The 16,576-nt window shown below is 42.5% G+C and overlaps 1 protein-coding gene across 3 annotated transcripts in view; it reads right to left on the reverse strand.

The window, feature by feature from the left end:
* Positions 1 to 16,576, reverse strand: part of RELN (reelin) — a 300,039-nt gene that overhangs the window by 37,739 nt on the left and 245,724 nt on the right. For all 3 annotated transcript variants that reach the window (XM_081927578.1, XM_081927577.1, XM_081927579.1), the window contains 4 exons: positions 15,385 to 15,614; positions 11,987 to 12,207; positions 9,542 to 9,689; positions 3,763 to 4,021 (listed from right to left, as the gene is read on the reverse strand). In XM_081927578.1, coding sequence (XP_081783704.1) covers positions 3,763 to 4,021; positions 9,542 to 9,689; positions 11,987 to 12,207; positions 15,385 to 15,614 — 858 coding nt within the window. The remainder of the gene's footprint in view (positions 1 to 3,762; positions 4,022 to 9,541; positions 9,690 to 11,986; positions 12,208 to 15,384; positions 15,615 to 16,576) is intronic.

The raw sequence follows: 16,576 nt of genomic DNA on the forward strand, positions 1-16,576 counted from the left end.
TACGGGTTATGAGCTGGCCCCTTCAGTCAAATGAATGGTTAGAAGCTTTTGGTGTGGCATGATCAGAAATGGGGTGGTGGAAATAGCGTGGCTCCAGGATTCCTCCCCCCCACCAGAGCAGGCATGTTGATGTCATCTGTTGAAAAGCCAGTGTAACTGATGGATCTGCCTTGCTTTCACAAGTGAATAGTTGATAATGAAGCTTTCAAGTTTCACGGTTGTTTGTGGCAAATTAGCATGGAACGAGAAAAGCAATCAAGCAATTGTACTTCTCTGTAATATTGTTTTGCACTTCTAATTAAAAGCTGAAGGTTGCATTGCACCTGACTGAAGATTTATTTTGGAAGCTCAAGGTGTTTTACAAGTTGAACCTGAAATGGTCAGAAGTAAGCACCACTGAGTTCAATGGAGTTTATCTCAGGGAACTATACACAGGACTGGAGTAACGCTACATGGTTGATCAGGGATGTGAAACTAGCCCATTTCTTATGTGCGAACCACTATGTCACTATTTGCCACATCAGCTGCCTAATATTTTTGGTTCTCTGGTCTGTTGTGATGATCTTGTGCCCTTCAAAATTTACTACTATTCCACCAAGCATGATGAACATAGTAGAACACTCAGATGACCAGAACTCGCCCTATCATTAGGCAGATTGAGGCAACTGCATCAGCAGCAGAACTGGGAGGCAGCCTCCTAGCTGGTCCTCCTGAGCCTACTACCTAAACCTTTCTCTCCCAGAGGACCTTTCTCCTGTTTTGCACACCTATAACTGCCCTGTGATGTTCAGGTGCAGTGGAGAATGCGATCCTGTTGCCAGTACTAAAATAAGATTCTACAGCCAGACCAGTCAGTGGGGGCACCATCTTGTTCTTTGCCCCAGGTAGCGACATGCCTTGGGCTGTGCAGATGATTGAGCAATGATGACTAATAATGCAGAAAACACCACCAGGAGTATCGCATCTAATTAGTCATGTACAATTCTTATTTAGTAGTATGTAATCGCCTATATACAGTGGTACCTCGCAAGACGAAAGTAATTCGTTCTGCGAGTTTTTTCATCTTGCGAATTTTTCGTCTTGCGAAGCACGGATTCCCATAGGAATGCATTAACGGTTTTAAGAAAAAGGAAACAAACTTGCAAGACATCTTGCGAAGCAAGCCCATAGGGAAATTCGTCTTGCGAAGCAACTCAAAAAACGAAAAACTCTTTCATCTTGCGAGTTTTTCGTCTTACGAGGCATTCGTCTTGCGAGGTACCACTGTACTGATTGTTTAGAGGAGAATATCAAAGATTATGCAAATCTTCAAATATAAATTATATAAGGAAAGACTGGAGATAGCAGCAGGACACGAAGGTATTATTCAAACATTTATAAAAGGGTGCCACATTTTCCATTAATTTTGGGAGAAAGTTCTTATAAAGTACTAGATGTGGTATCATACGTCAAAAAATCTGGTGCTATTTTATGGTTAATAGGCACATAGAATCATAGAGTTGGAAAGGAACAATCTAGTACAACCCCTTGCAATACTGGAATATTTGGCTCAGTGTGGGGCTCGAACGCACGACCTTGAGATTAAGAGTCTCATGCTCTACTGACTGAGTTATCCAGCATCCTAGGATAATTATTAATAAATGGTGGAGGTACACAGGTGTAAACTCAGATGCTTTTCACACGTGGGAGAGGGTATTTCAAGATTAAGAATGACTTACCTAAGATAGCAGAAGTTATTAAGATACACTATTTCTTAAAGTGTCCCTGTAAGAAGTAACCTATTGGCTCAGGTAAGAATTGATTACGAGTATAATCGTACCTGCAAGGACTGAACTTGTAAAACATTGAACCCTTAGTTGAGGAAGAGCTTTAAAAGGTCTGGAATTTGTGTAATAATAATAATAATAATAATAATAATAATAATAATAATAATAATAATGGCTTGGTTCCTATGTTAAATGAATGGAAAGGAGGTTATGAAAAGAAAGTTTCCCATCCCCCTTTCCCCCTTGCAACCACCCTGAACCCCTAAATGCCTCTGCCTGCTCCCCCTGGACAATTTCGGATGAAGTGATTCCACTCTCTGCCAACAGGTCTCTGAATGCTTGAAAATTATTCATAAATGTTACTTGTACTTACTGATATAACATAGTCATAAGTGCAATTTTACCATTGCTCATATCTTCACCAATGGTTAGGGTATTAAATAAACAGTAGGCACTTCATTGTTGCTGTTAGACTTAAATAATATCTAGTTTGTTGTCCCCTCCCTCCGGCCAAACTTAAAATTAATTATTTATATTTCTTCTAAATTCAGTTTAATACTGTTTACTTTGGCAATTGCTAATTAACAATGAGTAACAATGAACTTCTGAGCAACACTCTTTTCCCTTTAAGCAAAGAAAACAAAATTACGTCTTGTGTTCTTGGCATTTGCTTCTACCATAAATTTCATATCCAAATATCTGAGACCATTAACCAGAGGCAGACAACTCAAAATTAAAGTCACAATATATAAAATATTGAAAATGATTCCGGGCCCTACGCAACAGGCTCAGAGATTCACCCCTCATTCTCGTAAATCTTTTATGGAGATTTACATGACAAAGACTATGGACTATGGTTAGGTCACACAATCCCAATGCACATTTGTATACAGTCATACCTCGGGTTGAAGTTGCTTCATGTTGCTTCAGGTTACGCTGCTCGCACATGCGCAGACGCTCAAAGTGACATCACGCGCATGCGCGGAAGCGGCAAATCGCAACCCACGCACGCACGGATGTGCGGATGCGGTTTGTGTTCGCTTCAGGATGCGAACGGGGCTCTGGAATGGATCCCGTTCACATCCAGAGGTACCACTGTATTGCGAATGTGCACTCAGCTAAATTCATTAGCAAACACCTGTTGGTGGGGATTTTTATTTATTTATTTTATTTGTATACCATTTAATCACAGTCATCTCTAAACAGTGGTCCACCCTCTCCCACAAAATGTTTATTGAATCGGCAGATTGACAGCACTCTGCCCATTGTCCTCTTTGTACACAGTCCAAATAAATGGGGAATATAAACACAGCCCCAGGCATTGGACCAGCTCTGACCAGCACAGTTTTCAACTCCTCCTTACCCAGCAGAAGATCTAGGCCTGACAGCTTGTTGATCACCTCACTGGAATGGACCCAATGACTCTGGAGAAAGTTCTTTTAACAACAACAAACTTTATATTTGAGTCATGTTCGCTGTGATCAAAAGTTTTAAATGCATCCAGATCAGACTGTTTAAAATATATGTTCCTCTTGGTTGGTGGAAAGCAAAAGTTTGTGACTTCTTAAGGGAGAACACATGCTCTCCATGCAGAAGGTCTCAGGTTCATGGTGACATTTCTTATTAAAAAGATCTTCAAGAACAAAGTTAGTAAAGATCCCTGCCCGCATCTTTGGAAAACTGTTGCTGGTCAGAGTAGACAATGCCCTGGCTCTCCTCCTGACTCAAATTCTTCCTTTCTGCCTCCACACCCCATATTTTCCTTGCTTTCACCAGCCAACAGCAGAGGGGCATGAAAATGTACAACATGACAAAGGGTAAAGTTTTACTACACATTAGTGTACGAGTAAATTAACATGATATGGAGCATTCTTCCCTCCCAGCAGCTCCATGTTTCTCATGAAGTGAAGTTCTGCTAATCATGTAAAGTAGGGAAAGTACAGGAGCAGTATTCAATCAAAGGTACTTACTTTCCTCAATAGAAAGGATTACATACCTGATCAATGACCCACGGGCTGTAAAAATGTCCATTCTCAGATGGTTGCCACCAACGCAGACGACTGGAGGGAGAACGAGCTTTTAAGGGGATTTCTAGGGCAATGTACCGTCCTACGTTGCTCGAGTTGCTAAAGAGAAACTCCTGCAGAAGATTCCATGTGAGGCCTCCATTAAGAGAATACTGTAGCAAAACAGGCTGGCTTCTGGGATCTGGTGCTACCTTACCGCATCCCAGTCTCATGAAGAATTGCACAAACCTATAACATTGGTACAAATGACAACAACAAAATAATAATAACAAGAAGGAAAGTGTCATAAATCAAAGACAAGATTAAGAAGCTTGTCTTACTACCATGAAGGAATCGGCAGCTCTAGCCTCATGATAGAGAGCTGGGTTTTGTTTTATGTACAGAAAACAAATATTCCGTAGTGGGAGCCCAGCACTGGTTTGAGACAACTTGAATTGGGATTTAATAGAAGTTTCATGGCACCCTCTTTTTAGGTCACCATTTTTAGTACAGTACACTGTTGTGATGATGATTTATTTGGCTTATAAACTGAAGGGGCATCACAGAGCGGAACAAAGCTATTTATTTATCCTCCAGGCATTAGCATGCAATTGATAGACAGAATTATTTATATAATGCAGATCCCAGTACATTTGATCCTGCATTCAAATTTTTACAATTTTAAGCTCAGAAGCCTAGATTATGAAGACAAAAATTCAGCCTTAGGCTATAGTCATTTGTTTTATTAATACAAGGGAGGAAATAAAAATCTCAGGCTTCTCAGGATTTGGGACCTGCAAAAACACAACCTTTTATAACACAAAAAGTGATTACACATTGTGTGTGTTTGTGTGTGTAAAATTACTAAAAGATTTATGGAATTACTCTGCACTGAAACCAGAAACTTACAGTACTATTTCATTAAATACAGAGGCTGATTCTAAGAAAAACAACCCAGAAGCATATTCCACTCTTAAATTAAGTGTATCAGATATTTCCAACACGGCTGCAGTGAATTTGCCAGACAATTGCATGCTTTCTCATTACAGCTGATCCCCTCCTTGGAGTGAATTCCACTTTCAATCTTAACCGCAGCTTCATCTTTAACTGTAGTTAAGATTAGTAAGGTTCCATCTTATCAAGGGTTTGCTAAATAGCTTCAAATCTTAGCCCCTGGTTGGCTAATCATAGAATTGTAGAGGTGGAAGGAACCCCAAGTTTCATCTAGCCCAACCCCTGAAATGCAGGCATCTCAGCTAAAGCATCCATGACCAGTGCTGAAAAACCTCCAAGGAAGGAGAGTCCAATACATGCTGAGGGAGTCCGTTCCACTGTTTAACAGTTCTTATTGTCAGAAAAGTCTTCCTGGTGTATCTTTTGTTAGGATATTTCCGTTCCACCTTAAAAGGGAGCAGGCTTTGTGAGTCACAGAGTCTGCGTATTTCCTGTTCACAGGAAGTTTATGTTTTCTATTGCTTTCGGTTCTCTCTCTCTCTGTGTGCCTGAACACGCAAGCAGGCAGTCATGTTTTTTCCTTTGTTCTGACCAACGCTGAATAAACTTCTAAATAATGCTCTCCTGCGTGCATCTTTCGCTGTGCAAATTCTGCTGATGGAGCGTGCATCAGCTCTGGAATGTGGCAAGCTATTTTCTGGAGCTCGTGTCGCTAATTGCTGATACTGTATCTACGGGAGATCGATGGATCGTCGGGGGCGACGTGGGGGCCATGATGGGCTTTATCTCCCTGGCAGTATCCCAACATCTTTAACTGTATCCTAATGTACCCTTTAATTGTAGTTAAAGGGGAATTTGCTGGAATGGGATGGCAAGAGCCCTTTTGGGCTTTTGTGTGTGTGTGTGTGTTTACTGCACATACATCTTTCTTCTCTCAAGATCATGGATTCAGGCTTCCATTGTACCCATGCACACAAATACAAAAGCCCTCATTTTTGTGTGTTGTCTCTTATAAAAAGCTCCCTGTATGGAGGAAACAAGCACATCAAACGGGAAGGTTCTCTTCCCACCACCCGCTGCTACGCTAGTTTTCTATTTACAGGGAGTTGTGCTTTATTTTATTCTTATTGGTGCATGAACATTTAAAAACATGACCCTCCACTTTCAGCCTGAATTTGCAGTCAATTCTACCATCTCAAGATATCCCCTCTGCATTCGGCTGAGTCTATAAACCACCTATTTGCTAATTTCCATATACATTGCCTTGGTAGGTGCAATGAGTTTTCATGTTTATCTCATGTTAGATTTTCCATGTGGTTCACAAGGCTGAATGTTTGCTGTTTATTGCTGTGGTGCACACAGTTACAGCTGCCTTTACCCAAGCACCTCATTACTTTGAGAACAATGGCTAACAATTTCGGTCTTATATCCCATCTCTCTATCTATGCTTTGTGGGTAAATGGGCATCCAGAGGGATTTGCCTGTCAAGGGGAATGCCAAGAAACCCACATACTAATAAGTCAATGAATTCAAGTACTCAGGTATATTGTTAGTTCTTATGACTAACGTTGTTCTTTAGAACATGGAGCATTTCAAGCATTCTGTTCCAAAGAAACCTATTATCAATGCCGTAAAACAACACTGGGGAGCTATATGGAGCAGCCCATCAGCTGCAATGGACTAGATTTATTGCAGGCAAGACCAGGAAATTTGTCCTCCTATGTACACAGTACTGCAGAGAAGGCAAGACAAGTCTCTTTTAACAAGCTTCATGCACCGCTTGTTACCTTCCTTCCATTTTCATTGTTGATGACAAAGTAAAAAAGGTTTCAAAATAAATGTTTATTAGTCTAGCAACTTTCTACAACAGCTTTTCAAATGGAATCTAAGGTACAATTCTGCACCGTGTCATGTGCTTAAACACAACTGGAAATAAACAGCCAAATGTGGGGGGTGGGGATTTTTTATTATTATATTGAGTTTATGGCCTGCTTTATCCTGAAGGTTCGTTTTGTTATCCTTTGGTAACATAAAATAAAACAGAGGGATGTCCTTGGCTTATCCCAGCCATTAAATGTCTGCTCTTCCAGAACTGTCTCATGCCAGTCCTGAAATATGCTTAGCTTTGGGGAACAGTCATAGCTTTAGTGGTAGAACACAAGCCTTGCATGTTACCAGGTTCAGCCCCTGACTTCTCAGAAAGACCTTTGCCTGAGACCTTGGAGAGATCCTGCCTGTCAAAACTGATACTGGGTCAGAGACATCAACAGTCAGGCTATATCAGGCAGCTACATACGTTCACCTTGCAGACCTCTAGGGAAGTTTCTGAAAACCAAAGCAAGTAGCTTGTTTTCTTAACCTGGATTCAAACCTGGTATGTGGGTGTAATGGTTGTGAGGGGTTACTTGTGCGTAAATTGCCTTCGGTTTAGTTAGTTTGCTTGCCCAACCATGCTTAGGGTCAGAGCTCGCCCTCCGTGACCTGTTAGTCACTTGCAGAATCCGTCAGTGGGCGTTTCTTGAACCTCTTCCAGCATAAAAGCTGTTTGACCCCGAGTCTCCTCCTATGTTCCCTGTGCGGAACGCGTCTGCGCAAGTAAGGGGAAGGCAGGGGCGTGCCAGCGCTCTCTCCACTAGTTTCGGGTGAAGGGTCTTGGAGCCCTGTCACCAATTCCTCCATCTCCCTCTCTTCTCTATTGGTGTTACGCTGAATTCCTTCCCCCTTGCTGGTCCCCTCTCCGGCATCGCTCTGGAGCCCTGCCTCCGCTTCTCGCTCTGATGTCAGTTCCCTGACAGTGGGTAACACTGTTGAAAGGACCTTCTTGGCTGATGTAATCCCTGCCAGGCTGAAGTATGTAAACTGAGCCCAAACCTGTTTTTTTAAGGCCATGACCAGCACTTGGAATTGTTTTCACAAAGCTATATTAAAAGCCAGTGCAGACTCTGGAACGGAAATGTAATACGCTCCCAGAAGCATTAACCTTCAGTGAAGTGATCTGCTTTGTCTTGCACCAGCTGCAGCCTCTGAACAGTCTTCAATGGAAGCCCTATCAAGAGCATGTTAAAGTAGTCTGGCCTAAAACTCAAACAGATGTGAGGACTAGTTTCCAGATCCTAATCTGAGAGGAAATGTTGCTTTTTTATTGGGGTGCATGCATTGCATCACCCCACACTCAAGAATACTGGGAACTGTAGTTTGTTAAAGGTGTTGGGAATTATAGCTCAGGGGTAAACATCAGTCCTTAAGATTCAGAGAGGGTAGCCAAAATGTACTTAAAATGTGTGGTGTATATGCATCCCTAATACAGTGCAACCTAAATTTGCTAGTTATGTGACTGAAACCCACTTGAAAATAGTGACAATCTAGACATTTTATGGTAATATGCAAAAAATTGAAGGTAACATATGGTAACCCATATGGCATGTGTAGAGTAGCTTCCATCCAGTTTTTATTACAAAGCATAGCTCTCACTATTTGGGTCTGTTTTACTTCTTTTATATCCATGTGGTATGGAATGAACAAGGGACGCGGGTGGCGCTGTGGGTTAAACCACAGAGCCTAGGACTTGCCGATCAGAAGGTCGGCGGTTCAAATCCCCGCGAAGGGGTGAGCTCCCACTAGTATGGAATGAATATTCTATTGGTCTGTGACTTAGTAGGAGTCAATTCATAAGTCCAAAGGAAAAAAGAAACTTAAAAAGAAGGGCAGGATAATAGACTAAGAGCCACCCTGCGCTTTGTAAACAAATGTTTAATTTCAAACTTGCTTATGTTCTTTTCCTGTCTAAATTTTTGGAAATAGTCTCTTTCATCAAATAAGTTCTAAGCAGGTCCAAAATGACAATACGTAATCTTTAACTTTAAAATGGGTGTTTTTAAATAGCTCTACCCGAATTAACTGGTGACAGCTTGATTAGATTCTGTCAGTGAATTATTGTAAACAAATGCCTGCAATTCAAGGCAAGCGTCAGATATTACAGAAAACAGAATGATGAATGCAAAGTTACTCTGGTAATCAACACTGCAGTTCCAACAATGATTCATAGTGGAGCTTCCTATTAACAGAGCACTTAGTATGCAATATATTTCAGTGTGATGGGATTAATATGCTATTTATCAAGGCAAATGTCCTAGGCAAGATGCTGACATCCTAATCTTGCAGACCACATTTTGGTGCATTCATCAAAGACTCGCCTTAAATGGCAATGATTGAGGTTACTATGAAAATCATACGAAGGGCAGAGATGGCACAAGGCACTTTGGTGCCTAAGGCAGAAAATGCAAATGGCATTCCACTTACCCAAAGGTCTGTAGTGGCAGAAATGTAATAATGAATTTTAAAACTATACTTTGCAGCCCTTTAATAGTACCCCAATATATTTTGCTTGGTCAGGCTGTCTCACCCTGCTACATAGTGTCAAATCACCTGACTCATCAGTGGGTAAATTTTACCGGACAACATTAATCCTGAAATTTATTCTAGTCCTAGCAGCCTTCACTGGGGGGGATAGACTCTGAGTGACAGCACTTGGGTGGTAAACTCTCTATGGATTGACTTCCAGAATTCTACTGCAACCATGTCCTCTTTGGTTGGTGGGGTAACATGCTAAAACTTAAGGAACACAGAATGCATTGCTGGGGATAGAACTCAAAGTGGGGTGAGCATTTCTTTGTTTTTTGGGGGTATGACTTGGTCCAAAATGCATCTCAAATGAGTCCACATTAATGCATCTAGCATAAGAGAAGTACACAACACTCTTCATCCACAAATACTTGACTGTCTCAATTAAAATTTGGAAACATTAAAAAAGGTTACCTGGCTTGTGACAAATCCAGATCTCTTGTCATCAACATGCGCAAGCCTTCTTCGTTAAAGAACAGATTGTTTCCTCCAGAAAGGACCCCACATTTCCTGGATGGCTTTCCACCACTCACCAACAAAAATCTATCAGATTCCAGCTGACCTGAGTGCAAGGGACACAGTTATTTAGGATTTACTCTGTGGCATTTCAGTTAAGTGAGAAATGACTAATAAATCATCAGTTGTAAAGTGGGGGGGAAATTGTACAAGCACTTTTCAACCATAACATCCTTCCCAGAAACCACCAGAAAAGCAACATTAAATAAAATACACAACCATAGCTTATGTTTTTCGGCCTTCCAGGAATTGCACTCCAATACATGTATACTCAGATGTAAGCCCGACTCAGCTGAATGGGACTTACTCCCTGGGAAGGAGGTACAGGAGTGAAACCTCTACATATAAATTCACACAAAACCCCCCAGATATTTGCAGTGGGAGTGATGGAGGGGATTTTGCATGGATAATCTCCCAATCTATATTTCAGATTTGGATAGTGTCTTCCATGAGCATTCAGTTATATGTAGCTAGGTTGACTGAGTTACACTGGCATAGCCCTAGCTGAGTCCCATCTGCCTATTCTAAACTCACTTATCTTGGTGGTTCTTAGGTTTCGATTGCACTGTTAACTCACACACAGAGCACACCCATTGAACTCAATGGGCAAAGCTAACTTAGAATCATAGAAGGGACCCCAAGGTTCATCTAGTTGGGACCCCCTGCAATGCAGGAATCTCAACTAAATCTTACATGGCAGATGGCCACCCAACCTCTGCTTAAGAGCCCCCAAGGAAGAAGACCACCATCTCTGGTGAGAGTCTGTTCCACTGTCGGACAGCTCATTTAAGTGGATTTATTCTGAGCATGATGTTGTTGAATATAACACTAATATGTATATCTTATAGTTGAGAGAGTAATCTCATGAATTAACAGTACAATATTGGGAGGTGCCCTGAGAAAGCTGATATAACACAAAAAGGGGAATGTGCTGAGAAGTGATGAGGTAGTTAGATAATAACAGAGAAACACTGTGGCAGCAACTCTACCACAATTAAGTGCTTGTTGAGTTTCAATAGGAGAGATTTGAACATGCACAGTTTTGTAAAAAGGAAACCACTTCAGAGCCAAAGTAATAATTCCAATTTCAAATGTCAATGCAAAAGTGCCGCTCTGCCAACTCTGCGTAAGCTGTTTTTCTGCCGCTGCCATGTAAACATAGCAAGTGGGCAGCTTTCTTCAGGGAATGCAGCGTAGCCTAATGGTTGAGAACAATTTGAGAAAAACTTGACAGGGTAATTCTATTCTGTTTGGAAGTCTGTTTTGATGGGCAGCTGTTGGGGCTGAATTCGTTTTGGTTCTAGCTGGTTCCACTGCTGAAAAGAGGTTTGCAGGAGCATTTGTGTGGCCAGGATTTGTTGGTGGTGAGGGCCAGCCCTTTATATTCTAAAAAGGCATGCAAATTAAAATACTTGGGCTTCCTTTTAAGAGTGTACGCTTTCACTTTGAGGACTCATTCCCAAGTTACTCTCCTAATGAATTAAAACATAATCAAACATATAACACAAGGCAGAACAGATGCCATTCCCTGCCAGCCAAGAGAAACTGTTGGAATCTGTCTCCAAGTACATTTGAACTTCCCTTCATTTGCCTAACTCTCTGGAAAGGTGAGTTTCTCGGCTGATATCTTCCCTGACATCTTCTTACCAGCTGTTGGGAATAAAGGAAGCCACCTATTTGCTTGCTCGGTGGACAGCAACAGCTGCCAGAGAGGATGGGAACGGAACTTGAGCTGGTGCAGGATATGTGCGCAGGAGTGGCAGGATCTAACTAGAACGCAACGTAGAGTATCTCACTGAAGTAAATGGGACTAAAGTGTGCCAAGAAACTATTGGCTCCCAGTACGTTTCCGAGCACAATTCAAAGTGTTGGTGCTGACCTTTAAAGCCCTAAACGGCCTCGGTCCAGTATACCTGAAGGAGCGTCTCCACCCCCATCGTTCTGCCCGGACACTGAGGTCCAGTGCCGAGGGCCTTCTGGCGGTTCCCTCATTGCGAGAAGCAAAACTACAGGGAACCAGGCAGAGGGCCTTCTCGGTAGTGGCGCCCGCCCTGTGGAACGCCCTTCCAGCAGATGTCAAAGCAATAAACAACTACCTGACATTCAGAAGACATCTTAAGGCAGCCCTCTTCAGGGAAGTTTTTAACATGTGATATTTTACTGTATTTTTGGTTTCTATGGAAGCTGCCCAGAGTGGCTGGGGAAGCCCAGCCAGATGGGCGGGGTATAAATAATAAATTATTATTATTATTATTATTAGTTGACTTTAACATACCTTTAAATGGTTTGAGGGCATAAAATATTACAAAAAAGTCCAAACATAATAATGTCAAACAGAGGTACCTTCAAAATCATCCTTCAGAAAGTCAGGATTCTTGGTGCTTATCCTACAGGTTGGTCCGGAATAGCCAGGATCACAGATGCACTTTGTCCCATTGACACAGCTGCCATGACCGTTACACATCTCCTCACACTGTGGCCCAATATACACATTGTCAATGGCCCAGGTGACAGGTTGAGACGCAGCAGGATAAAATCCCTGGTACCATCTGAACCTCACTAATCTGAAAGAAAGCAATGCCTTTTATATTAGCGGCTCTTCTACTGCGATACGTTTATGTAAAGTCTAAAATACGCTTTTATGGCACAGAGTATCGGTAGGCAAAGCTAAGCTTGTGGGATGCATCTAGCCTGCCATATCCATCCTACAGCCCGCCTAACCATGTGTTGATACCTTGCTTGAAATTGCAATATAAAAACCACAAAATACATCATACAATTAAGAATAAAAACAAAGCAATAATTCCCCCCTCTCGAGGAAGAGGAACGTTTTTGCCTGGTGCCTAAAGGTGTATAAGGAAGGCGCCAGCTGAACCTCCCTGGTGAGAGCATACCACAAACAGGGAGCCACTGAGAAAAGGCCCTGTTCTCGTGTTGGAACTAATGACACCAGGCACCCTCGCTGTATTGTTTTAGATGTCTGCTAAAAACTTATTCATTTCAGAAAGGCTTTCAAGATATATAATTTAGGTTTTGGTAATTGTTTTTTTTAAGTTTTACTGATCTCACCAGTTTCATTGCTAATTACCGTATTTTTCCATGTATAAGACTAGGTCCCCCCCCTAAAAAATAATGTCAAAAATTAGGAGGTGTCTTATACACAGATATATCTCCCCCCATTTTCTTAAATCTGAGTCCCCAAAAATATGGAAAAATATAGTATGTCTATTTCTTTTTTGTGTGGAATTTAGCTGTGTTTTATTAATAGTTTTATTATGTATACCACTCAGAGAGTTTGGTGACTAAATAGTTTATCAAACCTTCTGAATAAACAAATACTGCAAAACAAAAAAAACCTATTCTGCATCCATGCTGAAGTGCAGGCAATAAGTTACGTGCCAGAGAATGCTCTTCAACTGGGCCTCTTCTCCAGAAGGATTACTCAAGGAGTATAGAAATGCTTTGTGATTTTGGGTTGGAACAGCAGATACGCACAGTTAAGGGCTTTCCAGACATTCAGATGTTAACAATAATCAAAGATGCATGCACATATTTAAAAATTAAATCTTTCATTTAATTATTCAACATCAGGGGTTTTGTTTTTTTCAGACTTTGTTCCAGTTCCTCATATATGATCATATGAGCTGCTGTGTTTCTCTACCAAACATGAGGTCACTCGCGCAGTAGGAACGCTTTCCCCCTGTGGCAATCTCAAAGCTGGTTATCACGATATGTTTTAAAGACACAGGATGTTTCATATGAGTGTCTCCAGTTGCCAGAAATGATCCCTAATATCCTGAGTGATACATGCGCCATGGCTCTGAGACAAGTCTATGGCTTTCCTAAGTTTTATCATTCACAGGCCTGGATTCTGCATTAGGCTGCAATTCAAACATGACATCTCAATGGCATTTCAGGCTTGATTCAGGGTTTCTTATATCTTTAAAATATAATGTAAGAAACATATGTAATGTATAAACTGTGTGCCATCAGCATAGTAATGACACCTTGCTCCCAGCTCTTAATGACTGCTCCGAACAGCCTCATGTAGATGTTAAATAGCACTGCGGGGCAGATAAGTACCCTGTGCACAGGGTACCAAGGAGCTGGGAGCTGAGGGGCACTCATCCAGCGCTACACTCTGTCCATGGCCCTGAATATAAAAACGGAACCATCATAATATGGCGCTTCCAATACATATCCCACTGAACTGGTTCAGGAGAAGACCATGGCCAATGGTATCAAAACCTGCTGAGAGACTGAGCAGAAGTTAATAATGTCACATTCCCCTGTCCCTCTCACAATAAAAGGTCATCCATCAGGGTGATATTTTTCTTGCTTTGTAAACCACCTGGAAGCCACCTGGGTATATAAATACACAAATAACCAGCCAGTCTTTGTGTGCTAAAGAGCAGTAGTGCTGAAAAACGGACGTGGGGATCCAGGGCACAGTCCTTCAATGGCTGCGCTCGTTTCTCTCTGGTCGGGGACAGAGGGTGGCGCTTGGGGGGGAATTGTCATCCCGCCACTCCTTGGTGTGTGGTGTGCCCCAGGGTGCAATACTCTCCCCGATGCTTTTTAACATCTTTATGCGCCCCCTCGCCCAGCTTGTCTGGAGTTTTGGGCTGGGCTGCCATCAGTATGCTGATGACACCCAACTCTATCTGTTGATGGACGGCCACCCGGACTCGGCCCCAGACACACTGATCAGATGCTTGGAGGCTGTGGCTGGATGGTTACGTGGGAGCCGGTTGAAGTTAAATCCTTCGAAGACAGAGGTCCTCTGGCTGGGACGGGACGACATGGGACTGAGGGGGCAACTCCCATCTCTTGCGGGGGTGCAATTAGTGCCAGCACTGTCCGTTAAGAGTTTGGGTGTAATCTTCGATACCTCCCTCTCCATGGAGGCTCAGATTGCAGCTATAACAAAGGCAGCATTTTTTCATCTCCGCCAAGCTAAGCAGTTGGCTCCTTACCTCTCTCGCCCTGACCTAGCCACTGTGATCCACGCGACGGTCACCTCCAGACTGGATTATTGTAACTCGCTCTACGTGGGGCTGCCCTTGAGACTGACCCAGAAACTCCAGCGGGTGCAGAATGCCGCAGCGAGACTCCTTACGGGGTCTTCGCTTAGAGATCACATTCATCCGGTGCTATACCAGCTGCACTGGCTCCCGGTGGAGTACAGGATCAGGTTTAAGGTGCTGGTTTTAACCTTCAAAGCCCTATACGGCCTAGGGCCCTCGTACCTACGGGACCGCCTCTCCTGGTATGTCCCACAGAGGAACCTACGGTCTTCAAATAAAAACACCTTGAAGGTCCCAAGCCACAGAGAGGTTAGGCTGGCCTCAACTAGAGCCAGGGCTTTTTCGGCTGCGGCTCCAACCTGGTGGAACGCTCTGTCACAAGAGACAAGGGCCCTCCAGGACTTGACATCTTTCCGCAGGGCCTGCAAGACAGAGCTGTTCCACCTGGCCTTTGGTCAGGGCGCAGCCTGACTCCCTCCTTTGGCAATCTTTACAAAACTTTAGTTTATGGTTGCCATCAATTTTGATTTTAATTCATTTTTATAATGTTTTATAATGTTGTACTCTTTTAGTGTTGTTAGCCGCCCTGAGCCCGGCTTCGGCTGGGGAGGGCGGGATACAAATAAAACTTATTATTATTATTATTATTATTATTATTATTATTATTATTATTATATAAAGAGAAAAGCTAGGTGAGCAGCGTCAAGTACTTACCCGCAAAGGTGTAGCTTTCCAAAGTGGATGACTTCTCTTCTCCACCCCTGGGTCGTTCCGGCATAATAAGTGCTGCTTGGATGATGCTCTGTAGAGCATAGAGAACTGAGGTAGCTGCTGCTACTATAACATAAAGGAAGAAGCAGGTGCCAGGTTGCCCCCAAATCTCGGGAGAATTCAAGTTTCACTGGGTCAGCAGATGAGCTATCAGTGGTGCATCCAATATTAATCTGAAGTAGAATAAAACAAAACCTAGAAGATTGCATGGCCTACATTTATGGATGCTTTGCCACTAGCCAACTCTATAAAAAGGGTGGAATCCTGGGCCAGAGGTTCAGAAGGGACTGTGTCTCCTGGTGTTCCCACTTAAGCAGGGCTTATGACACTACTGAGTCTTCTTTTCTTGCTCCTCTTTGCCCTGTGCCATTCAGGTCTCTGGGTTGGCAGAAATATTAATACTGGCAGAGTGGGCAGAATTCTAGATCCCTGAAGCTGTCAACACCCACAGACCAGAGACATCATCCCAAGTGCTCAACCGCCATAACGGGAGATAAAGTTACAACATGAGCACTCCTTTCCCAGTTGTGTCTCTACACCTGTTTTGGGAAGATTAGAGTGTTTTATTCATATCTGAAGGAGATACGGAGAGCAAGACAGACAGAGCAACTATCTCCAACTAAGTTCTCCGTATAGTACTCATTGAAATTAATGGGCTTAAGTTAGACAAGGTCACTGGTTTTAACAGGGCTGGTACTGGATACAACTCAGATCAGTTATCCTGACCTCCCTTCCCAAAGAAATGTGTCTCTATAGGTTCCTGATATAAGTCTTTACAAGAGAAAACTCATTAATTTCTCAAGTGTATAAAAATCTGCCCCACACATCACATTAGTACCACTTAGATACCTTCAAATGTTAAACATGATTGGAGAATTATTACACAGCAAAACTATAGTACCTAGCTAGTAGGAAGAATCAAATTAACTGAAGAAATTAAGGGTGCAGGTTCATTGGCTGATGGGCATTAGGGTAAGGTGAAAGATTTCAGAAGTGCAGAGACATATGCATTGCCTTTGCACATTGTAGAAAGGATCGGTTGACAAATTGCTCTGCCAGTGAAGTTCCTTTCATGGGTCCCTCAAAATCCAGTGGATTGTTGGGCAGTATGAAGAAGAGCACATATACGCCAAAT

Source organism: Podarcis melisellensis, assembly GCF_964234715.1.
Source record: "Podarcis melisellensis genome assembly, chromosome: 10".
In the NCBI taxonomy this organism is placed as follows: Eukaryota; Metazoa; Chordata; class Lepidosauria; order Squamata; family Lacertidae; genus Podarcis; species Podarcis melisellensis.